At 43.8% G+C, this 24214-nt stretch overlaps 1 protein-coding gene across 7 annotated transcripts in view; it reads left to right on the forward strand.

Moving 5' to 3' along the window:
• The window catches only part of PKHD1 (PKHD1, fibrocystin/polyductin), a 254701-nt gene that overhangs the window by 60647 nt on the left and 169840 nt on the right, over window positions 1-24214 (forward strand). For all 7 annotated transcript variants that reach the window (XR_003532415.1, XR_003532416.1, XM_027672673.1 and 4 more), the window contains one exon: window positions 87-237. Coding sequence is in view for 5 of the 7 variants with exons in the window: in XM_027672673.1 (XP_027528474.1) it covers window positions 87-237 (151 nt within the window). In the remaining 2 variants the exon portion in view is untranslated. The remainder of the gene's footprint in view (window positions 1-86; window positions 238-24214) is intronic.

The following is a 24214-nucleotide window of genomic DNA, read 5'->3' on the forward strand; positions in this document are numbered from 1 at the left end:
ATGGCTTGCAATGATTAATAAGAGTAAAAATAATTGCATTTCATTAAGATTGATGACACCCCATTTAACCTCCCTTCTCGTTTCAGCCCTAAAGTGGAAAGAGATGAAGTTCTCATCTATAATAGCTCCTGTAACATTACCATGGAAACTGAGGCAGAGATGGAGTGTGAGGGAGCTAATCAGCCAATTACTGCCAAGATTACTGAGATATGGAAAAACTGGGGCCAGAACACTCAGGTATAATCAAATCTTTTTTACAGACTGATTCAAACAGCTTAAAATTAAATTTGTAATATTGTGTACATTTAAAGGGGGGCAAGAAAAAAAACAATTTAGGCTGAGCAGCAGCAATATATAATATTAAATGCTTTCCAACTTTGAATAGCAGTTCTAATGCAGCACAGCTGAATTAATGGTTAACTATGGTTAATCATGTATTTTATGAGACATAAATGAGCTTTACCTTATTTTCTGGGCAATATACATCTTTTTTAACACTCTCCTTTTTTATACGAATTCAATTCTGCTTTAAAAGTGTTATTTTCTATTGAGTAGAAATCTTATTCATGAGGTGCAGAGTTTCAGCTCTCTGGCACAGACTTAGCATTCAGCATTTGTACAGCTCTGGTTATATTTGGGTTTTGCTTCTTTTCAGTAGCAGGAGGAAAATGGGACAGTCTTCCCAGTGCAATCTGTGGGTGAAGCAAGAAAAAAAGATATATGCAAAGAGCTGATGACAAAAAGCTGTCATTCCAAACTACCAACATTGTAAGCCTCTGTACTGAAAAATGTTCATTGCAAACCTAAAATGTACTTTTAGATTCCTTGTGGTTTTGCAGAGTTTTTGAGGATGTTGAGCTGAATACTGGGTTGTGCCACCTGTAAGCAGAAATTCAGAGGGGTTGAATATTTCTTGAACACCAAATGTCCCGTTGTCACCATCCTTTCTTAAATGAACAACTCCTGAGGAGTGGTTTAGACCCACCATGTACAGGGCAGTGTGAGGGGGAATAGTTACACACCTGATTTATGATAAAAAACAAATGCTGGTTTTTATCTATTAAATCAAATTATCACACAGTCTTTTTAGTACAGTCACTTAGGAAACTTAAGTTCAGCATCAATGTTAAAGCTACCATGGGAATTTTTAACTCTATCTGCAATATTCCCTGTATTTAAGGAATTTAAATTTAGTCTGCCACCCCAAAAGTATCTGCAGTGTCGTGGCAGAGTAATTTTGGTGCTTTTCCAGCATGAGATTCTCTCTCTGATTATTCTATATCTGACCTATTCTATATGTAGGAGTCTCTGAACACTTCCCCTGTAAATCTACATTACAGGAATGTTTTGCAGCTGAGTATACTACAATACGATTGCTTTCCTTCATTCTGTTAAGCCTGTCCTTGGTCTGTGAAGGAATGTCATACGTAGCCTGTTACCTATTAGTGTTTGTTTGCTCATCAGCCTTGTTAATTATTGTGTCAGAAACATGCCCAGCTAAGGAGAAAATCAACCCCAGAAAAATTGCTAGTTGGTTGTTGCAGGAGGCCAGGAAAGGGAAGAGATATTTTCTTATATGAATCCTTATATTCATATTTTCCTTCCCAAGTGGGATAAGAGCATCTCTACAGCCCCAAAGCCTGATTTTGAGCATTACAGGGGCATTACCTGCTGCTGGCTGTGATCTGAGCAGCTCAGCTGTGTCACAGGTCCTGTAGAGGATCACAGGTTGTCTTTTGACTCAGGAGGGAGCAAGGATAGGAAGAAGTAGCGAGACTTGTCCCTGCTATGTTTTTTCTGCTCAGAGTAGGGAAAAATCAAGGAAGTCCTAAGTGTCCTGAATGAAGAAATTCATTCAGAGCAGGATGAAAACAGCAGCACTTTAGATCTGGGATTTGCCGCTGCTTAATGAACCCAGTGGGCACTTGGAATCATTTTATCCCTCTTCCCAAAACTGGCTTGGGTGAGCAGAGGTGGATGGGTGGGGAGTTCAGATAAATGGTTTCAATTTTGGTCCCTTTCTAGCTGACAGCATCCCGTTAAGATTTACGACCTGGTGCAGCGTGTGCCTGCTTCACTGTGGAGGTTTAAATCATGTCATGGGAACTGGCCTTACCTTTCCAGTGGAAAAAATGGTCCCCAGGTTCAGCACTAAGCAGTGAAATGCATTAATAGCACCACGTGCCTTAGGATAATGGTGCTATTAGCAGGCAGCACAACTCTGTGTACAAGTAATGGGGTTGCATCTCTTTATAATAACATCTGGCACTCCTATTGCACACTTATGCAAGGATCTCAAAGCACTCCATAAAAAATGGGCATGATCCATGGTTGTTCCCAGCACAGCTGCACTGCTCAGTGATTTGTTTTCTGCTTCTTCTTCTGCCAGCTGAGGGATGACCAGGCAGGCTGAGAACACAGCCCAGGTGGGCTTTCTGGGAGGGTTTGGGCAGGGATGGTTGGATGGGGGGTCTTGGTCTGTTCAGCCTGGAGAACAGGAGATGGAGGGGAGACCTCACTGCAGTTACAACTTCCTCGTGAGGGGAAGAGGAGGGGCAGGCACTGAGCTCTGCTCTGTGGGGACCAGCGACAGGACCCAGGGAATGGCCTGGAGTTGTGTCAGGGCAGGTTTAGGTTGGATATTAGAAAAAGGGTGGTTGGGCACTGAACAGGCTCCCCAGGACAGTGGTCATGGCCCGAAGGCTGACAGAGCTCAAGGAGCATTTGGATGATACTCTCAGGCACAGGGTGTGACTCTTGAGGATGGTTCTGTGCAGGGCTAAGGGTTGGACTCAATGATCCTTGTGGGTCCCTTCCAACTGAGCATATTCTGTGACTGTGTGATGATGGAGCAGGATTAGCTCCAGGATAGCATTGTAAGCAAAAAGAGGTGATGTAGAATGGATGACAGAGGTTTATACTGTCAAGAGTGTGGAATGAACAGGCACTGGCAAGAAGAGAGAACAGCCTTGGCTCAGAGCAGAAAATAAATAAATAAATGTAGAAGATTGGTTCTGGGAACTTGAGCCTAAGGGATACAAGTGGTTATGGTACCAAGGCTGCCAGATTTCAAGCAGTGTTTGGACAATGCTCTCAGCCATATGGTGGGATTCTTAGAGTTGTCCTGTGCAGGGCCAGGAGTTGGACTCTATGATCCTTGTGGGTCCCTTCCTACTCAGGATATTCTATGATTTTATGATGCAAATTTTAGGGTAAAGTAATTTTTCCATCAGTTTTATTAAATGCATAATAGGACCTGTTCATATATCTCAAAATGATAAGGAAGAGATTATTGTGATGAATGGATTTGGTGGGTTGAAAACGAGGCAAATGTAGACTGTGAATGCGAAAAAGTTTGACATCAGTCTCCTGGTGGGAGAATGCTGGGCAGAAGCTCCAGAGGTGCTGGGAAGGAGCACGGTGGTTGTATGAAAGAGGATGGGTAAGATGGTGACCTCTTCCAGGTCTGTGTTTCTGTGATGCTTTCAGCAACCCTGTTACCAATAGTTCATTAAAGATGTTTGTACTTTGAACTTTTATTGTCTTAGATAGACAGAAGCTCCAAGTACTAGAGGGTTGTTGTACCTGGATACAAACTCTTCATAGATGGATTTTTGCCCATTTCCTTAATTCCCTTTTCCACCAATAAATGCATATAAAGTTCTATTTTAATGAAAATTAAGAGCTTAACACTATATACCTTAATTTTTGGATGATCTGTGTGAGATTTGCCTAATTCTGCAGGGAAGAGAGATCTTTCACCTCTGATTTCAACATTTTTACTTGGAAATTTGGCTTGTAGTTATCATCAAAAATCAGAAAGTTATTTTTTGAAAACGCTGGCTGTCCTCTTCATGTTGCTCCCTTGAGTCAGGCACTTGAATTTGCTGTATAGATTGAATCCCTTCAAAAACTTTTGGGCAGAATCCTCAGGAAAACAGCTGCATTTTCTGGCAGGTTCCACAAAATCTGGTCTCTGAGCTGTTGCTTGTGTGAATCAAAGAATTGCTGAAGTTGGAAAAGACCTCCAAGAATATCAGGTCCATTGTTACAGTCTGAGCTGGGCTCAGCTCAGGATCTAGAGGACTCCCAAAATTTCTGGGAGTTTCAAGTTGCTCTCTGGACATCTATGAGTTTCATGGCAGACTTAATGAAATTTGAGTTCAACTTGGACTTTTCTCAGGGTCTGGTTTGTGGCCCACTATCCCCCAGAGAATAGCTGTTATGATTTTCTTTAGAAACTGATTTAAGCTCTTGTCTCAGCTTAAGTATTTGAAGTATTTTTGTCCTGTATGACTTAATTAGGTCACTTGAAGTAAGCAGCAGGCCTCTGCCCCACTGTTGCATTCAGCATCATTAGTGTTTGTAACTTGCTCTGTTATTATCTGAGAAAAGTTGCACAATTATTTTTTCTATTGGTATATAATGCAATTTAGCCTTCTGAAAAGAGAAGGAGGGAAAAAATCCAGCACTGATTGTATATCCCACAGGACTTAATTAGCTCACAGCTTCACGATACACTGGATAATGGGAAGATGTGAATTAAATAATGAAAGGGAAAAGAGAAGTTCTAATGCTCACTCAGTACCTGTCCACTTCCACCTTGGCTGCATAATGAGATGTCAGTACCCTGACACTGATGAGACATGCAAAACACACCCACAACACATGTAAAGGATGCTCATGGGAAGGTCTGACCAGGCTCGGGTGGCTCTGAACCCATTATGCTTAGTGAGCCTTCAGATTATTATTCCGGATCACTGGACCAGACCTAATCATCATGCAAGGAATGCTGTCTGAGCCATGTTTCCCTGCCCAGACTCCCCCTTCTCCTCTGGCCCAGATGGGTGATATAATGTTCAGTGGAGGGCAGATGCCACGGATATTAAGTCGGTCGTGGGGAAGCTGAACTGGTATCCTGGTGAATTCTCTACAACCCAACCCTCGAGGGCTTCCTATTAAGGAATAGAAGGCTAATAAAAAATAACTTGCTAGATAAAAATGCCATCCTGGATTATGGCTCTGCCTGGGTGTGCTGTGCTGCCTTGAGTTTGTTTTTAAACAGAGCATTAAGGGAAGGTCTTGAGATTTAAGGAGCAGCTCAGAGTACTGAGGATATGTGAATTCGTAGCTTGCTGATTGATAGTGGGATAACTGATTTGTTCGCTCCTCATAAATGAAAAAAAAAATGAAAAAACCCGCAAAGGCTGTGTCTGAGATATGTACAGTCACCTAAGAGATCCTTGCTGTTCAACTTCCACCTAAAGTAACCAGGACTCCCTTGGATTCCTCTGCAGATCTTAGAATCACTCCTTTCCTTCTTTTTTTTTTGCCCTTTTTTTCCCCTGCTTAACATCTGTCTGGATACCACAAGATTTGAAGGTGAAGAAGTAGATGACATTGCTTCAATCATTGGAGATATCTGGTACTTTATAAAGTTGGCAAATCCTAGGCAGCCTTTGGGGAGCATGAAAGGCTCTCTGGAAGTCCAGAGCACTCTGGGCATAAAGGGCTGTTACTTTATTGTTCACAGCAGGACTTGATGTCAAACCATAGAATGGTTTGGAGTGGAAGGAACCTTAAAGATCATCTCATTCCAAACTCCTGGCATGGGTAGGGTCACCTTCTACTATCCCAGGTTGATTAGGGCCCCATGCAGCCTGGCCTTGAGTACTTCCAGGAATGGGGCATGGATGAAACATGCTGCCTGTGAGGATGGCCTCATCCTGGTCTGAGTGGGAGCCTGTGAATGAGTCCTGGCACCCCATGCTGGTAGAAGTCAGATTTGTGCTCCCTCCCCCTTGGTGGAAGGGAAGAAGCAGTTCCATTTGTCCTGCATCAAAATGTTTTGGACATGGATGTTAGAGGGTACTTCAAGTCTGACCTTTTCACCTTCCTTGTCTTGGAGCAGAAAAGCTTGCAGGGGAAGCGACAGAACAGGTTCCAGCTTGATAAGGAGTTTGTTTGGAGGGGATTAATAAAACAGCTGCCCTCTTCTCCACTTGAGGGAGAATTATAATACAACATAATATTTTATTCCTGTATATACCTTTAGAGAGTGCAAAACACCAGTACCCTTTATCTGACCATAAGGATCACATCTTGCTGGGACTTGGGAATACTTTTGTTTGACTTGTTAGCGAGTATCCTGATAGAACGTGACTTTATGGTGTCTTGGGCTGTGAGCAGGGTTCCTGAATTCTTTGGCCAAAAATAACCATGTCATGCAGAATGGGACATCAGGAGTAGGACTAGATGAAACTCTTCTCTAATATTTTGTGTGTATTTTCATAAATGTGCACTTTTAACAGCCAGCATCTTCGAATTCACTATTTTCTTAACCTGATATCTTGATCACAGTGTTATTCTCAGAAGGAGGTGGGGAATGCAATGAAACACACCAAGCTTCACAGAAAGGAAGCGGAGCGGTGCATAAAAAAACTAAGGAAAATAAACCCACCGAGCCAGTGTTGGGGTGCAGATGCTATCGGAGCAGAGAGGTACCAATGCAAGGTTGTTAAGATGTAGAGAACCAAGATGGCCTCCCCGGTAACCACAGGCAATGTGAAGAGATAAATGGTTGACCCGAGCCCGTGTCAGCCTAGGATTGATGCCACTATCAGCCCTAGTGCCTTTGCAATGATTTTTTAAAAAATCTCTGATAGAGTGTGTTATCTAGTTACTGGCACGAGGGCAATGGCCTGGAGGCAGCGAGGAGGAGGGGGGAGGAAGAAGGAGAGGAGGGGAGAGAGAGAAAGAAAAAAAGGTCATTCTAGGAGGACAATCTCTGTAGGACTAAACGAGAAAATAAGGGCCTTGTTTTGTAAAGGGGGAGGTAAATAAATAAATAAATAAAAGAAAAAAGTAGCTGCTAGGTGTGTGAGGAAAGGATAGACAAAATTGCTTCTCTTCCTTTCTCTGTTTTTCTATTTTTTTTTCTTTCTTCCTTTCTTCTTTTCTTTTCTTTTCTTTTTTTTTTTTCCTTTTAATGGGTTCGGCCTTGGGCTGCAATGGGAAATTTAAGAGATGTGCTTGTGGTGTGGTTTTATTTTCCTTTAACTTTTTGCTTCCTGATTTGAGGTTTAACTCTTTCCTCTCCTGCTCTCAGATCAAAAATTGAGGACTGGATGGTAACTTACTTTATTTTTTTCCTGTTGTAAACAGCCTCTTGTTTTCATTTTCAATCCCATCTTCTTTCTGGTGTCTCTAAGGAGTTTGCTTCCTAAACTGTGACTTTCCAGGGAGTCCTTTTCTCCCCCACCACTCACAGTGATGCTCTTAGAGGTGCATTGGAAGCTACCCCCAGGATGGAATGACCTTCTGCCCTGGATGGGATGCCATTATCCCCAGGATGGGATGCCAATCTCCTGTAACCCACAGCACCCCAAAGCCTTTTCACTCACATTTAAACAGCCTTGTGTGAGATCAGAGTTGATTGCACAGAGCGGTTTAATGAGAACTGTCTTCCTTCTCCCCCCTCCATTTATTCCTGCTCCCAACCCTTCAGAGAAATGCAGATTCAGAGTGAAAAGTGTCATTTTAAAGGTGCTCCTCCAGGGAACAGAAAGCAAATCTTTCCCATCCCACTCAAAGGGAAGGCTTGAAATAAGGTCAGGAGGGTGTGGGGAAGCCTTTCCAAGGGACTGCAGGCACATGTTCTCTCTATTTGCTCCCAGGCTCTTGCACAGTCTTGCTGCCACTTTTCTGTTTAATTATGACAGAGACTCTAATTGACTCCTTTGATGTTTAGGCAGTTTTGGAGGGGGAGGGATTGTCTGTGTTTGAAACCATGGTTCTGGTTCTCTGTCTGTGGGACTTGGTCTCAAAGAATCATTGAATAGTTTGGGTTGGAAGAGACCTTAAAGATCATCTAGATCCTTCCACTAGACCAGGTTGCTCAAAGCCCCGTCCAACCTGGCCTTGTCTCAGTCTGGGGGAGGCACTGGGAGTATTTAATGCCTGGGACTGTGCTGGGGTGTCCAGCCTTGGGCTCTGGGTGAAGTCAAAGGGAAGCCTTAAGCCTCCTCCATCTGCCCATCTTGAATTTAACTGGAAAAGGGCTGAGCAACCTGCAGACACACATAGCCCAGACTTCTTCTGCACTGGAGCATGGCTTAACATATCTGATGGTCTTGTCCTTTGGGTGGTGTGATGTGGGACACAGATGTGGCCTTTCAGACACTTGTGTCACTAACGCAGGACTCTGCATCACCATATGACTTGTTTCCTCTCCCCAGTCCCAAACAGAGCGACACCGTGAGCTTGATGCTCCCCACAGGAGTTTTCTGTGTAGCAGAGTCATTGTCTTACCTCCAAACACTTCCCAAATATTTCTGGGGCCTAGCAAAGACTGGGCATGTCCCCCTTTACTGAAAGTTGGGGGACTTTAGTAGTGCATTGTTGGCCAGAGTGGGAACATTAGAGGGGCCCTTGATATGCTTGGACCATGGATGGAGATGATGTCTCCCTGTTATTTAATCTTTCAAAACGCTGAGCCTACACATGTGTTGGTATGGGTCAGGTGTCATGGTGGCTCTGTGTTCCTTCAAGTCACTTCTAGTTACCAGTGGCTTATTCACATATTTTTACAGAGAAGAAAAACTTGCTGCATGTACCCAGGGCCAACAAATCCTCAGGGACATTGACTCCTTTGGATAAGCACTGGCAGGATATGGGCCAGGACCTCAGGTGGGCTGGTTATTGTGAGCCATGGGTTGCAGAGCAGCAGGATCCCCTCTTTCTGTCTCTCCAATGTTTCTGTGAGGTTGGAGGCTATGCCTGAACCCTGTGTGATGCCTCTGTTGTTTATGGCATTTAGTGGGAAGTGGGTGCTGGGTTACACACCTTCTATAAGGAAGTAACTCTAAAGCTCTGAGTTTGACACCTGGTCTGCCCTCTAACCAATCCACAAGAAGTGAGAAGAAGCCTTGGATAAAGCGTGTGGGAGGAGGACACAGTCATGTTTTACTTCTTTGAAAAAAGTAGATAAATCCTGAGGACAACAAAAGCCTGAAAAGTTTGGTCTTGTAGTAAAGCACTGGTAGTGATGGGAAGATAATTGTCTTATGTCATGATCTCTTCTGTGCACAGAATTTAGAGTAAGGAGCAGAGTCAGGACAAATAGAGTTTGTTGTGTTGGGTTTTTTAAAGTTTGATATTTTTTTTCTGATTTTGTTGCTGTTGCTCACAAGGTTTAGCTTAGACTAAAAATGTGAACTGGATGTACAGCTAAAGGACAAAAAAAATGCTGTACTATTTAAGTCTATAGAGTGTTTATTAATAAATTAAAAAAAATTGCTGCAGCACGAGGGAAATCCAGTGTTCAAGCATTGGGCAACAAAGAATCTACTCGAGGCTTCCTCTTGTCTTTAAGGAAAGGGTTAATTTTATGTGATTGCCACTAAAAGCAAGCTGTTTTCATGATGAGCCTGTAATAGCCGGGTGATAGACTGACTTAACAACTGCCTGCTAAATGCTGGGCACCTTCCCCTGATTGGCAGCTCCCTAAGTGGAAGCCCCTCGTGTCCAATCTGTCCTCCTGAATAGCTGCAGAGCAAAGGACTTCATTAAGGGATCGTAAGGCAACCTCGTAAAAACCAGCAAATAATTACCCCAGCGATGGGAAGGGGTGGAGGGGACTGAGGGCTCTGTGGTCCCTGAGAAGAAAAGCAGACGTGCCAGGGCAGGGAAGCATCAGGTGAAGTGGATGCAATAAACACTTCCCTGTGAACGCTGTGTCTTCTCAATAAAGAGTCAGTTTAGCCCCGTCCATGGCTTTAACAAAATATTCCCGGTTAACTCCATGGGTGGTGGAGGGCTGGGAGCTGTTAGCTCATATTCAGTTAAATTTCAAGTGTCAGAGCTCGTTAGTGGTGATTTTAGCCAAAGACAGTTTGTGAGGGGCTGGGTAAATTTGAACTTCCTCAAATAAAACTGAGGAAAGGGATTGCTGTTTTTCTTGTTGATTTATTTTCCTGCTTTCACACATCTTTTTAGGGTCTGGGATTCTGATCAAGGGTCAGGCTCAGCTTCACCCACTTAGGTGTTATGGTTCTCCCTCTTTCACACACATTCCTTCTCTTTCATTCTGTAATTCACATTTATTTGCTGTTTTTCCTCCTGCCTTAACCTGTGTTGGGTGAGTGGAACGTGCAGTTTTTGCTTTCAGTGTTGAAGAAAGATTTTCCCTGAGCTCACCAGGAAACCCATGAGGGCAGGCACAGCAAGGCAGCATGGACCTTTCTGTGACAGGTTTAGATCAGATATTAGGAATAAATTTTTCCCTGGGAGGGTGGTGAGGCCCTGGGGTTACTCAGAAAAGCTGAGGCTGCCCCATCCCTGGAAGTGTTAAAAGACCAGGTTGGACAGGGCTTGGAGCAACCTGGGATAGTGGAAGGTGTCTCTGTCCATGGAAGGGGTTTGGAATGAGATGGTCTTTAAGATCTCTTTCAACCCAAACCATTCTGTGATACCCTGAAATGAATAGCTTCAGAGGAAGCTGGGCAGTCGGTGTTGCCTTTTTGGGAGTCCTATTGGGGTGAGTCAGGGAATGTAGCCACTGGAGGTAAAAACACGGCTTTAAAGTTGTGATTGCCCAGGGAATGTGGCAGAAATTGGGATTTTCCATGCAGAAAGGACTGCAAATGCCTGAGTTACTGGCACAGCCCCAAGCCAGTGTTCATTTTCAGGTCTGGAAGAGGCAGTTTCTGGATTGCCAGGTACCTGAGGGACTCAAAGGCAGGTACAGTGGGGTAACAATTTTGGGGAAGTTCCTCCAAGTGGTCCGAGCTGGCAGTGGATAGGGCTTTTTGTGTTTGGACCAAGGCACATCCTCCTTCTGGACATACATCCTCATTTGGGTATGTGCACTAGTACAGTGCCCATCTTTTCCCAAAATTAAATCCGCCTTTGGAATATGCTACTAGGCACACATCTGCACCCCTTAGCACTTGAATGCATTCAGATACTGGGTTAAGGGTGTGCCATCAGGGATTTTTGAGTAAAGGGGCCCTGGGTTTTACATCCTGCTAATAGATTTAAGGACAGACAAATGTGCATGTGGCAGGGCAGCAGTGAAAGCCATGGAGTGCACATTATTGCAGGGGATCTGCATTTCCAATGAAGATGAGCTGTCATAGCCCTTTCAGACAGAGGAGTGGCTTTACAGCTCAAACAGCAGCAGTTTGTGCTTTCAGCTCAAAGGCTCCTCAGTTCAGAGTGAAGTGTGTTGGTCGAGCCGTAGTCTCTCACGCTAACTCTCATCTCGTTGTCTGGTTTGAATGAAGTTTGGGCTAAAACCTCTTGAAATCACAAGAGTGGCTACTGTTCCATGGTGTGTGATGCTCTTTCCAGCAGAGGCATTCTCGTTCAGTACAAAGTGCACTAAATTGACTTCAGCTGCCTTCTGACTTGTGTTGTGGTGCTGTCTGCACCCCTGCTGACACTGTGAGCTCAAACTACTGAAACAAGAAAATAAATTAAATAGATGGAAGCACTGTTCCACTGAGAATCAGTTCTATTTTTAGCTATATAAAATAAATGTATTAAAGTGTACATATCTGCTGCAGACATGTTCTCATGTGGAAGGCGTCTTGTGTCAGGAATGTTCTCCCTTGTTTGTGCAGCTCCTTGCACAGTAGGGTCTGAGGCTTCGTCTGGATTTATCACAATTAAACTGACACCCCTGACTGCAGGGAAATGGGTATTCCCAGTCGTCTAAATGCCACTTAACGCTCAGATTCCCATTAGGAATTGCCAAATTCAGCTTGGAGTGACAGTGCAAAGGTAGCCTTTGCTAAGGCGTGACATCTCCCTAACCCTCCTAACCCAGTGTTACCCTGTTGCTTATGTGACCTTTTCTGTACGAGTCCCATCTTCACCTTTTTACCTTTGTGGCAGATAAGTGTTTTTGAAGATGACAATAAAGATACCACAAAGCACTTTTATTCTTGGTTGCCCCATCTGGGCTTTGCCTTTGATCCGAACGGCCGGCGTTCCAGTCAGATTGCACTATCAGATGGAGCTGGCTCTATTTCCTGCATTATTCTTCCTGGCTGTACCACATTATGCAATTATGTTTGCATTTAAACCTGAGCACTTACCTGTAATGATGCTGTAGTTCAGTCCATGATACATTATGGCAGCAGATAATGCACACAGATAGGCTAAGGCAGCATGTTGTTGATGTGCTAAAACTAAACAGGACATTGGGTTTGAAAGCGGGCTCTGAAAGCTTGCAGATTGGGCTGAGCTGTTTAAAAAGCTCACATTACTGAAATAACAGCTGTGCAGGGGGAAACTCTCTACCTGAGGGGCAGGTTCAGGGTTCTCTCTGCTGCAGAAGTCTGACACCAGCATTGCTGGTCATTGCCACACACTTCTGCAGGAGCAGGACGGTCTCAGTAGGTGCTGGGAGTCCCAAATATTGCATCTCTGTAGTACAACATAAGCGAGGGGAAATGATCCTTTCAGTACCTAAAGGGGTCTTACAGAAAGGCTGGAGAGGGACTTTTCACAAAGGCATGGAGTGACAGGACAAGGGGAAATGGCTTCCAATTGAAATAGAGTAGGTTTAGACTAAATATTAGGAAGAAATTCTTCCCTGTGAGGGTGGTGAGGCCCTGGAACAGGTTGCCCAGAAAGGTTGTGGCTGTCCCATCCCTGGAAGTGTCCCAAGACCAGGTTGGATGGGGCTTGGAGCAACCTGGGATAGTGGAAGGTGTCCCAGTTCATGGAAGGGGATTGGAATGAGATGATCTTTAAGGTCTCTTCCAACCCAAACCATTCCCATTCTTATGATGCACCTTAGAGAACTGACTGTGCCTCTGCTGCTGGCCAAGCCCTTTACACCTGTGTTACACCTGCTGTTATCCCTGTGATGCAGATGCAGCCTTGGGGGACAGATTCTGACCTGGGGGTTGCACCACCCTGCTGTTAAGAGCACCCTCTCCCACACTGTTTCCCTGAAGTTATCTGGGTTATTTTCAGTAGCTGGATGGCAGACCCTGGCTCCAAGTGCTGAGGGTGATGGTTACAACCAAAGGGTGCCAATGCAGTCAGAATCATAGAATCACAGAGTCATTAAGGTTGAAAAAGATAATTTCTAACCTCTAATCTCCTTCAGGACTTCCCTTCAGACAGAAGAAATGAAGACTTATAGTAACTTTCCTATCCCTACTCAGGAGAAAAAAAACCATCATCAGCTTTCACTGACGCCATTGGGGTGGACCAGCCCCATTCTTCCCACTCCATTTACTGTAGTGCCCATTCAGAAATCCTTCTTGCTGGCACATAATCACATAATTTGATTTCTTTTCCTGCAGGTGGTTGGGAAATTGTTAAGCTAATCTTTGCATTTGCAATGTTTGCTCTCAGATTAGTCAGTGTAACTCAAGATCATTCAATTGCAAGACAATATTTGCACAGTGAGCACTGCAGAGGTTGACACAGTCACCAGGCTTGGTGATCCTGCTTGTGTAAACAACTTGATGTTGCAATTTTCTCATTACCATTAAATTGCTGTTTTTAATTTGTCTCAGAAACCTCCATCCTTTGAGAAATTACCGGTTTAGGGAGATGTCTAAATTATGTGTGCTCTTCAACTGTGCTCTGGAAGGGGAAAACCAGTTGTGTTGGATCCAAACTGGAAGGTTGCACTGAATTCCCCAGTGCATTTACACACACAGGATTTTCATTAGAGTTGGGCTTAAAACTCTGCACTGAAAAAAATCCATCTCTGAATATCAGGCCATAAATGAACATAAGAGAAGATTCTTGTGAATTAAGCAGGAGTTACCATGCAGAAAAACTGCATTTTATGAAGCAGGGCTCTTCGTGTGCTCCAAGACATTTCCTCTGCTTCTGGAGTGTTTTCCTTAATATTTGAAGTTGAGATTTCTGATTTTAGGATTGAACTGCCAGTGTAACCCTCAAAAGACCCTGAGAGACCCAAAAGCAACACTTTGGTACCCATGTGAGTGTGGTAAATAGACAAGGACCTTCCCAGAGGTCTCATGGTTTGTTTAATTATGGAGTGACTAATAGTGTTCATATCCCTCCAGTGCTTTGTATTTTACCTTGAATTTGGGGGAGCTTTGTTGCCTGTGTGTAGGAAGATGACTCGAGCTATACATGGGATATGCACCCCCCAACAACGGCAGTGTCTTTTCAGTGCCCTCCCTATGAAAGCACCATCAGATTTAACTAATCCTCCATGTCCTTAATTAAATACCTCTGGTGCAAAGAACTTTCCCTTCTGTGCCTGGAAATTGCAGTTGATCACTCCCCTGTTGGAAAAGCCTTTTTTTTTTTTTTTGTTTTGTTTTTTTGAGAGGTTTTGCTGGTTTTGCGTTTGGGATTTTTTCTTCTTTTTTTTTTTTTTTACAAGAATTAAGCTGTTTCTCATGCCATCGTCCAGTTGCAAATTGGCCTGAGACTGACTTGTGCCATGGGCTTTGACCTCCAAAACTGCCCACTCATTTTTTTTCTGAACTAATCAGCTCGATGAACTATTTACAGTTGGCTTTTGGGTCTTCTCACTGCTTCTGTGGCTGCCCCTGTCTGAGTAATTAATGACACTGTGGCTTGTTTATGGTCTTGAGTTACTAATGCTGTTGGCTGCAAATGCATTTTTACCTCTGGGACGTGCCAGTTTCCCAGTTCTAGTCCCACCTTACCAGCCCAGGTCAATTTTTTGTGTGTAAACAGATTTATCCTGTAATAGTTGGGGAGAGACTGGGGTCATTCATCAGTCCCATGGAGAACATGCCTAGCCAGATTCTGCCCTTCTTGTGCCTGTGTAACTCAGCAGAAGCTGGAAAGATTCCTGCAGGACAGCTAAAATTAAAATGAATAAGAAAAAAAAGAGAAAAGATTACTTTTCCAAGTCAAGGTACAACCAGTCTCAATTAAAAATAGGGATATTGGATAGTGCACTTCATGTCCAGCCACATGCCCAGCCCTGATCCTGGTTGGTTCAATGTTTGTAGGAAGCATTAATTAAGGATCTGTTATGTGGCCCTCTTAAGTAGGATAATACCACCTGCATTTTAAAGCTGGAGTGAGGAGTAAAGAGAAATTACACAGCAGCAAATAATGCAGATAGGAATAAAAATATCATCTGGTGGCCTTGGAAATGGTTTGTTGGGTTATGTTCCAGGCTTGTTCTATCCCAGGCAATCATTTCAAGCATATTAATTCATAAGGGAAAACCGAGTTTGGTCTCCTACCTCCTCTGGAAACCTGTTACAAACTCTCAGTGCATGGATAGTCAGAAGTATTCTGATCATTTCCAGCCTTGGCTTATTCATAGCTACAGTTGCTTCCAGTCTTCTTTGGGATAATGTTGTCTTTTGGCATAAGTTATTCATTTTTTTCACAGTGTATAGTTCTTTATATACCTTTTCTCCTTCTGGTTGTTTTTGGGGGTGGTTTTGTTTGTTTGTTTGTTTTAATATGTGTAAGACTAATTCCTTAGTGATTTGTAATTCGAGCACAACCATTTGTGCCATATTTTTTAAAACATTTATTTCAGAAAGTAGAAGAAGATGGTCCCATTATCTATTTACCTTTGTTGCCCAATTTGATTACTAGTGTACGCTCAGCAGGGTTACCCATGGGTGGTCTCTGTTATGACATGAATTTAAGGGACATCTTCCATTCACGTCTTTGGATCATTAGTAAAATTCATCACTGTTTTGTTAAGGCATTTTGTACCAACATCTAAAAACCACAACCCTATTAACTCAGTGGTAAACTGTCATCAGGGACTGTTGTAACACTGGTACTCAGAAAAGAAGGACCTCAGAGACCAGATCATGTTATTTTCAGGACCATCATCACATGGAATTGAAGTGGGTGAGGAATTTCTCAAGTCTAAAGCTGATGAAATCCTGGGAGCTAAGAGGCTGTCCCATCTTTGAGGGAAGATCAGGAGAAATCAGGAAAGTTGAAACAAGATCCCTGTTTTGCCACATTCTTCTTTCAAAGGATTTCCCAGATGGTACCAAAACCTTGGGGAAGGTTTAGGTTGGATATCAGGGAAAGGTTCTTTTCCCAGAATTAGGCACTGAACAGGCTCCCCAGGGCAGTGGTCACAGCACCAAGGCTGAGAGAGCTCAAGGAGTGTTTGGACAATGCTCTCAGGGACAGGGTGGGATTATTGGGGAGTGCTGGGCAGGGCCAGGAGTTGGACTGATGATCCTTGTAGGTCTCTCCCAACTCAGGATATTCTATTAAATAGAAATTATAAAGGTGAATGTGGTGCTTTTGCTAAGAGGATGGAAGTAGATTTTTCATTGCAAACTTCTCCAGAGGTTTCCTTTCACTTTCTACTCCCTCACATCCAGCTTGGAATTGCCTCATTCAATGGCAAAGCTGGAGTACTGTAGTGATGTGCACATGGATGAAAGTCCTTTAAGGGGTTGCTGAGCACATTGTAACATCCACTAGACTGCTTTGGCACTCCGATTTCCAAAGAAACTCAGTACAGGCTACTTAAATATTTGAAGGCAGCTTCTCTGGAATTGCTGCATGAGTAAGAGAAACCCTGCAAAGAAATGGTAACTCAGTCTGGCTTGTTTGTTTTTCTGTAGTGGAAATTGACCTTTTTGGAATGGGAGGGAAATTTCCTGGGTACAGAAGGGTTCACAGTGTGCTGGTTTGCAGCTCTTTCCTGGTAGCTGTTTGCTGTGCTCCTTTAATGAATGTCATACCCTCTGTCCTAAGACTACTTGGAGACTTGGGAACCTCTGCATTCATTATTAGCCTTAAAAATCATAGAATAATTTAGGTTGGAAATGACCTCCAAGATCATGGAGTGCCACCATTAACCCAGCACTGCCAGGTCCACCACTAACCCATGTCCCCAGGTGCCACATCTACCTGCTTTTTGAACACTTCCATGGATAACGATTCCACCACTTCACTGGACAGCCTGTTCCTTGACCAGCTTCAGTCTGTCTATTCATTGATTTCATAGCACAGCCAGTTAAATCCTGTTTATTTCCATGTAACACTCTAAATCCATATGTTTGTCTACAAAGTAAGATGTTGCACTGTGCTGCTGGTAGAGAGAATATTTTTTCTTGCTGTTTATACTTTTTGCACAATGTAAGGTATTTTCTGTTCTCTTTGGGATGTCCCCATTCCATCTTTCCAATGAAGCTGCATATATGCTTTTATTCTCTCTGTTAGCAAAATTCTTATTCAGTGCTGGGAATTAAGACTGTTGCAAAATTCCTCTTTTGGTTTTGATTTATGTAGAAAAAAGCACATTTTTTACACTGAGCGGTGAAGTGCAGGCAGAAGACTCTTCTTACAGCAGCAGGATGAGAGTGTCCTATGATTCTTGGCTCAGGGATGCTGGTTATACAGAGGAAGACCTACCCATGCCAATTGAAATTCTACAATTTTATGGCTGTGGTGAGCATTTTTCAGCTAATTTGTCAAAGGGTTAGAGGTGTGACAGGCAGGAAAGACAGATGGCGATGCCAAGAGACAGGTTTAGCTTCTTTGAGCGCTGGGCAGTGTTTTCCTTGTTAACTTCAATGACTGTAGCAAATAACATGCATTTGCATCCCTTTCAAGTGTGTGTAGGAGGGAGGAGCCTGCACCAATTTGTCTGGTTTAATTATAGATGTTCTACCCACCTTCCTAATTGCTCCTTCATTAAGAAGTAGCTTGTTTCTTTTTTCCCTAGGAGCTAAAAATAATCAACTTTTGTTTGTTTCTGTAAATATTTTTTTCTGCCCTTGAGGAGATAATTATTTCTATTGTTGCATGAAGATGGTGGCCAATACAGGAGGAATAATTAGAGCAGATGGCTGAAAATACTTCCCTTGTAAAAGACATCTAGTGTAATAAAATACCTCCCCTCCTCTTTTGTCTCCTCCAAATATACGTTTTTCTTTCCTTCAGGTGCATGGGAGTTGGGTGAGGGGGTGTAAATCTTTTCCTGATGTATTAAACTGAGGAGCTGTCAAGAGTTCACAGCCTGGCAAGTGAGCTCCCCGTATCCATCACTGAAATTAAAGTGTTTTCAAATGTGGTGTGGAGTCCTGGGTCTGTGGCGTGGGGAAATATCCGCTGCACTCCATCACTTGAAATGTTAACCTTGTCTCTCCGTGGTGACTGAGGACAGGAACACTTGCTCTCGGAACTTGCTGGTTAAATGGCAATCTGTCAACACCAAGGAAAGGCTGCCCCCGTGGGTGTCAATCTCGGCTTTGTCGGCGCCGCTCCAAACCTTTGCTCGTTCCTGGCCATGCACTCCGGGAGGAATGAACATTCCTCCTGCTGGAGATCGCAGGAGCCGCACTCTGCTCCGTGTCCTGCAGGATGTGTCTGGGGAAAAGGATCAATCTGGCTGCCAGGGGTGGAGTTGATGGGAAACCCCTGCTGATTTCAAGTTTCCCTCCAGGTAATCCTCACCTGGAGCCCACAGCCCGGAATCATGGAATCGCAGACTGGATTGGGTTGGAAGTGACCTCAAAGAGCATTTCGTTCCAACTCCCCTGCCATGGGCAGGAACACCTTCCACTAGTCCAAGGTTGCTCCAAGACCCATCCAACATGGCCTTGGACACTTATAGGGATGGGGCAGCCACAGCTTCTCTGGGCAACCTGTGCCAGGGCCTCACAGTAAAGAATTTCTTCCTAATTTCTAGGAATAAGGGAAAATATTGAGCACAGCAGGAAGCAGAGCCTGTGTTTAACTACATCACTTTTTATTGGTTTTATTTTAAAATGTCTGTTTTTTGGCCAGAGGATAAAGGTCTTGTCTTGGTGTCTCTAACAGTTGTTGCAGTTCTTTTTCAGGACTGTACTCTAAACAAATCCCACTTAACTAAACAAATTGTAAAGTTACTATGAAGTATGATCAGATTACCTATACTTTGTCTAAACAGGAGTTTCTCAACCCTTTTAAGCCCAAACCTTGCATTTTGGTATCCTTCCCATTTGTGAATTGTTTGCCAGTCGGTGTGAGAATGCAAGTGTATCACTGTTCTTTATTCATTTGTTGCAGTGGCTGCTGCTGTTTCCCAGCCCTGTTAGTCACAGACACAAGCTGAGAAAGTGATACTGAGAGATTGTGTCCCCAAAGGCTGACATAAAGGCAACCCCAGGCTGGCTGACAACAGCAGCAGCTAAAAAACATAAAATGGAGAGAAATCTGCCTGAAAATGGAAAAAAAAAAGGTGCAGCAGGGAGGAAGGATGTAATGTGCTGAATTGCAAGGAGATTGTGCATCATTTATTCCATGCCATGAGAACGTTATTTCACCTTTCTATAATTCATTCATTGTTTTGGAGACCTAACTGGGAAGGAGTTGATACTCCCCACAATTAACCTGTGTTATACACAAGCTGTGGGCCTGCTACACAAGGTGTGGTCTTGTGGTTGTGCATATAATCACAGAATATTCTGAGTTGGAAGGGACCCACCAGCATCACTGAGTCCAACTCCAGGCCCTTCACAGGACAACACCAACAATCCCACCACATGCCTCAGAGTGTTGTCCAAATGTTTCTTGAACTCTGTCAGGCTGTGACCACTTCCCTGGGGAGCCTGTTCCAGCACCCAACTACTCTCTGGGTGAAGAAACTTTTCCTAGTAAGTACAATTTGGTGTGTGCATGACACACACTCCAAATAGATATCAGGGCTGGAAAGGTATTGCAGGACTCTGTTTGTTGAATTTTCAGGTCAGATCCCCTCCCTGGTCTTTCTGCTCTTTGATGTCCCTGGAAGAATAACTGGCTCCTTAGGGATTCCCAGTGCTGGTGATTCCCCACCTACCTGTGCTTTCTGCCCATATTTTGCAGCTTTGGTTCCCTACTGAGTTAGTGTCATCTGCTGTGCTGGATTCAAAATGTGAAATGTTGCCAGGGTGGGTTTACTGTGGATGTGCGATGTGAGGACACGTCCTGCTAAAGTTTGGGTGACCATTTTAAGTGTTCAGTTCATGTTATACTTGTTTACTTGCGAAAAGCACTGAAAAGGTCTCTTGCCTCAATTTAGCTACTGATTTCCAAAAACCTTGCAGGACCTCAGCATATTTGTGGTCTCGCTCCTCCTGTTAAATCCAGTTGAAATAGCCCATGTTCAAGTGTGAGCTCTGACAGTGGCACCCATGGCTGCAGAGGTGTTATGGTCTCATAAGCTCCGTTTCCTCCAAATCATCTTCCCAACTCTGCTACACTCTGAAGCCAGAGTGTGAAGCTGCCTCCTCACTGCAGCAGCTGCCTCCAGCCAGCTCCAGCTTCACCATTCAGGGTTTGTTTTATGCCAGCTCCTCTTTCTCCCATCCTGACTTTCAAGCTCCCTGTCATTTTTCCTGAAGCTGGGAAAAGCACAGGAGGGAGATGCCCAGTGGCTGACATGCAGCTTTCCTTGGCTCTGCAGGCTCCTCCTGGTTCATTCACCAAGCACGTGTGGAATGGGCACTCAGCCACGACCCTGGCACTTGCAGCTGCTGCTGCTCCTCAGTCTGACTGAGAACTATTTAAATTAAACACCAGAGGTCAAATACTGGGTGCCAAAGAGGAGGGAAAATGGATAAAGAATGATGTTTTTCTTCTATGAAAAAAACAGTGAGGGAGACACTCTGATCCTGCTCGCTTGCAGGCAGAGGGAAAGGTACTGAGGTCTCTTCATGATGAAGAGGTTTAGATCATGGCCATACAGTCCTTTGAGAGATGAAATGGTTGTCTCATTTTTTTTTCTTTGGGGTCTCAGCTGAGTTGGTCCATCCCAGTGGCCCTAAGAGTGTGCTCAAACCGCAGGGCAGCAAAGTCCCCCATATCACCCTCAGCACACAGAGACGGTGGTATTTGGTGTCTGTAGGGTCAGTGTGGGCTACAACCAATCCCATGTTGATAACAGGTCAACTAGACTAGACAGGAGGGAAACTAGAAGGGCCAGATGAGAGTGTGGGTTTCCAGAGCTGTGACATTGTCACCCACCCTGCTTTATGAGAGATATGCAATTAGTTTATGTGTTAGTGCATGTTATTTCACCATGGGCTGCTTAAAGGGAACTGGGCATAACCACTACCACCATTTAGAAAAGGAACTTAAAAATTCCATTGATGTTGGAGATGGCACTGTGCTTTTCTCACAGAAAACAGGAGGGTAATCACATGGGATTCACAAAGTCCAGGAAAATGTACTGGGGAATGAGGGCATGTGGCCATTTTGCTAACTTTGCATTAGACCACTCCTTCTTCTTTCAAGGGTCTTAAGGATGTGTTTTTTCATCCTAGGAAAGGGTGCAGGAGAAGGGTCACCAAATAAAATTGTTTGATGTCTTTCAATCCCCACAGAGCTGCCTTCCCTCTATCCCTCCTGTACATTCCTCCATGCTGTGGTGATTCAAAGTGCATTCCTTGAACAAACCATCTTTTTTCCCTCTTGGGAAAGATTCTTTAGATCTATTCTCTCCATGATAATGCAAGGATGGTACAAGTGATTATAAACAGCTCTTGGTCTTGTGTTATTAGCTGGTGTTCATCTGTTTACTTTTATTTAAAAAAAAAAAAGAATAATACAAATCAGAAATCACACAAAGGATGCGCGGGCAGGTGGTACATGTGGCAGTGAACTAAGCCAGGCATCTTCTCACTGGAAACCTTTAGGTATGGACCAAGTGGAACAACAGAGATTTTTACGACCTTAATCAGCCCATTTTCTCCCTCTATGTAATCGTTCTTTGAGTAGTAAACTTTCTTTTGAGCAATAACATGTCTTCGTTTAGGCTGATGGTGTAGGGACTGCTTCTTACTGAGGACAAATGCATCATCTTGATAACAAGGCACTTGATTCACAATATTTGTATATTTTATGAGTTGCATTCTTAAGATAGTTAATAGTTCTTAGTTTCCTAGATGAGGAAAGTTAGATACTTTTCCAGCAGGGGTCCTGCATTCAGCTCTTACAATGGGGTTCCCAATGTAAGAAGGATGTGGATCTGCTGGAGCGAGTCCAGAGGCCACGGAGATGCTCCGAGGGCTGGAGCCCCTCTGCTCTGGAGACAGGCTGGGAGAGCTGGGGGTGTTCACCGGGAGAACAGAAGGGTCCAGGGAGACCTGAGAGCCCCTTCCAGTGCCTAAAGAATCTCCAAGAGAGCTGGAGATGGACTTTGGACAAGGGCCTGGAGGGACAGAACAAGGGGGAATGGCTTCCCACTGCCAGACAGCAGGGTTAGATGGGATATTGGGAAGAAATTCTTGGTTGTGAGGGTGGTGAGGCCCTGGGACAGGTTGCCCAGAGAAGCTGTGGCTGCCCCATCCCTGGAAGTGTCCAAGGTCAGGTTGGACAGGGCTTGGAGCAACCTGGTCTAGTGGAAGGTGTCCCTGCCCAGGGCAGGGAGTTGGAACGAAATGATCTTGAAGGTCCCTTCCAACCCAAACCATTCTGTGATTCTACAGTTGTACTGTCATAGATGAGCACTGAGGCTTTTATGCTAGAGGGTGTTGCTAGGACTGAATGGATACAGGGTCTTCTAAGAGGTGACAGCAGAAATCCAACAAGAGCTTAAACACAGATATTGTATGCAGAGAAGCTTAAATGAAGAATTAGAGTGTTTTATATTTAGAAAGGGGAAACATCTTTGGAAAAAGTCACAGTATGAAGAAGAGTTTATTCTTCTTAACTCTTACAAGGCTTCCATCAACAGCTTCCTAAGTTTTTAGTGCTAGCAAAAGCAGTCTTCTATATTCCTTATGGTCTTGCTTTCCCCTTAGGGTTAACTGGAGGGTTCTATGTGACTTCAGAGGACTAGAGTGATGTCAGAGTGACTTTATGACATTCAACAAGCTTTCTCAACCAAATTTTCTGGTGGATCCCACCATTTACAACTGCATCATGCAGTGTTTTGCTGGTGGCATTGGCAGTGTTTGTGCCAGATGTGAAGGTATGGAATATGTAATACTGTGTTACAGTTGGCTTGATAAGCAGTGTATCTGAGAAATATGCACCTTTCCATGGACTGTACTCTCCTCTGTCCCCTGCTCTGGGACAAAGCCAAGTTTAATTAGCTACTTTTCAATGAATCTGTGGTATACCCTTGTATATGTTCAAAGCACTGTCACCGAAGAGTAATTCACAGCCTCTCTGGAAAGGCAGTGGACAAAGATATCTATCCTTTCAGCTGGAATTTCATCCTAAATCTCTGAAATATATAATTATATGTTTACAGCTAATGAAATGAAACTAGTCCTATCATACTTAGCAACCTTGGAGAAATTGTACTCTCTGTAGCAGTTGTGTACAGGTGTGAAGGCTTATCTGTACTTCTGTAATGATGAAGTGGTTCATTCCCTCTGACACCAGACATTTAGCTTCCTAGATGTTTTCACTGTGTGCGTGTCAATGTAGTTCCAGGTTTCAGTCTAAACTGAACCAAGTAAATTCCCTTTGTAGGAATGTGTCAGAGGGTAGAAAATAGCAGCATCCATCCAGGGTGGACATCAACCAGTTGTATCACTTAGCCAGGGAACCATCACCCCTTCCCTGGTGTAAATAATTAGAGCCATGGAACTTTAGAATGGTTTGAGTTTGAAGGTACCTTATGGATCGTCTTGGTCCAACCCCCTGCCATGGACAGGGACACCTTCCTCTGGACCAGGTTGCTCTGGAACAGTGTTATCAGAAATGTTGTATAAAACATCAGGAACATAAAGCTAAAACTGACAAAAGCACAGTAAAAAAGAATAACTATCATAACACCATCAGTATTAATTCACCTAAACCTCTGCAGATCCAGAGCAAGAGTTTTAATGCACATGATGTGCTCAATTTGAAAATGGAGTAATTTTGCTGTAGCATTGAGGTTGTTCTTTCCACTCCTGTTTCACATTAGCACAACTCGGTGAGGACCACAAATATTTCCATGTCTGGTTTCCCCCTCCACCTCGAATGAGTTGAGGATGTTCTTGCTAATTCACATATGAGACCAAATAATATGTTATCGATGTTTGTGTCCACACTTGTGCACACGTCCATGCAAAAATACTCACGTATTCCTCAAGAAATTGGCCAAATGGGACCCTGAGCAACATGGTCTAGTGGAAGGTGTCCCTGCCACTGGCAGAGGAGTTGGAACTAGATGATCTTTAAGGGTCTTTCCAACCCAAACCATTCTGTGATTCTATGAAACCTTCACTGCAAAGTGCATGCCTGAAGTTTAGAGGTAAGGAGGAGCCATGATTTGAAACCC

This window comes from Neopelma chrysocephalum, unplaced genomic scaffold, assembly GCF_003984885.1.
Source record: "Neopelma chrysocephalum unplaced genomic scaffold, ASM398488v2 Primary Assembly neopelma1_97517, whole genome shotgun sequence".
Lineage (NCBI taxonomy): Eukaryota > Metazoa > Chordata > Aves > Passeriformes > Pipridae > Neopelma > Neopelma chrysocephalum.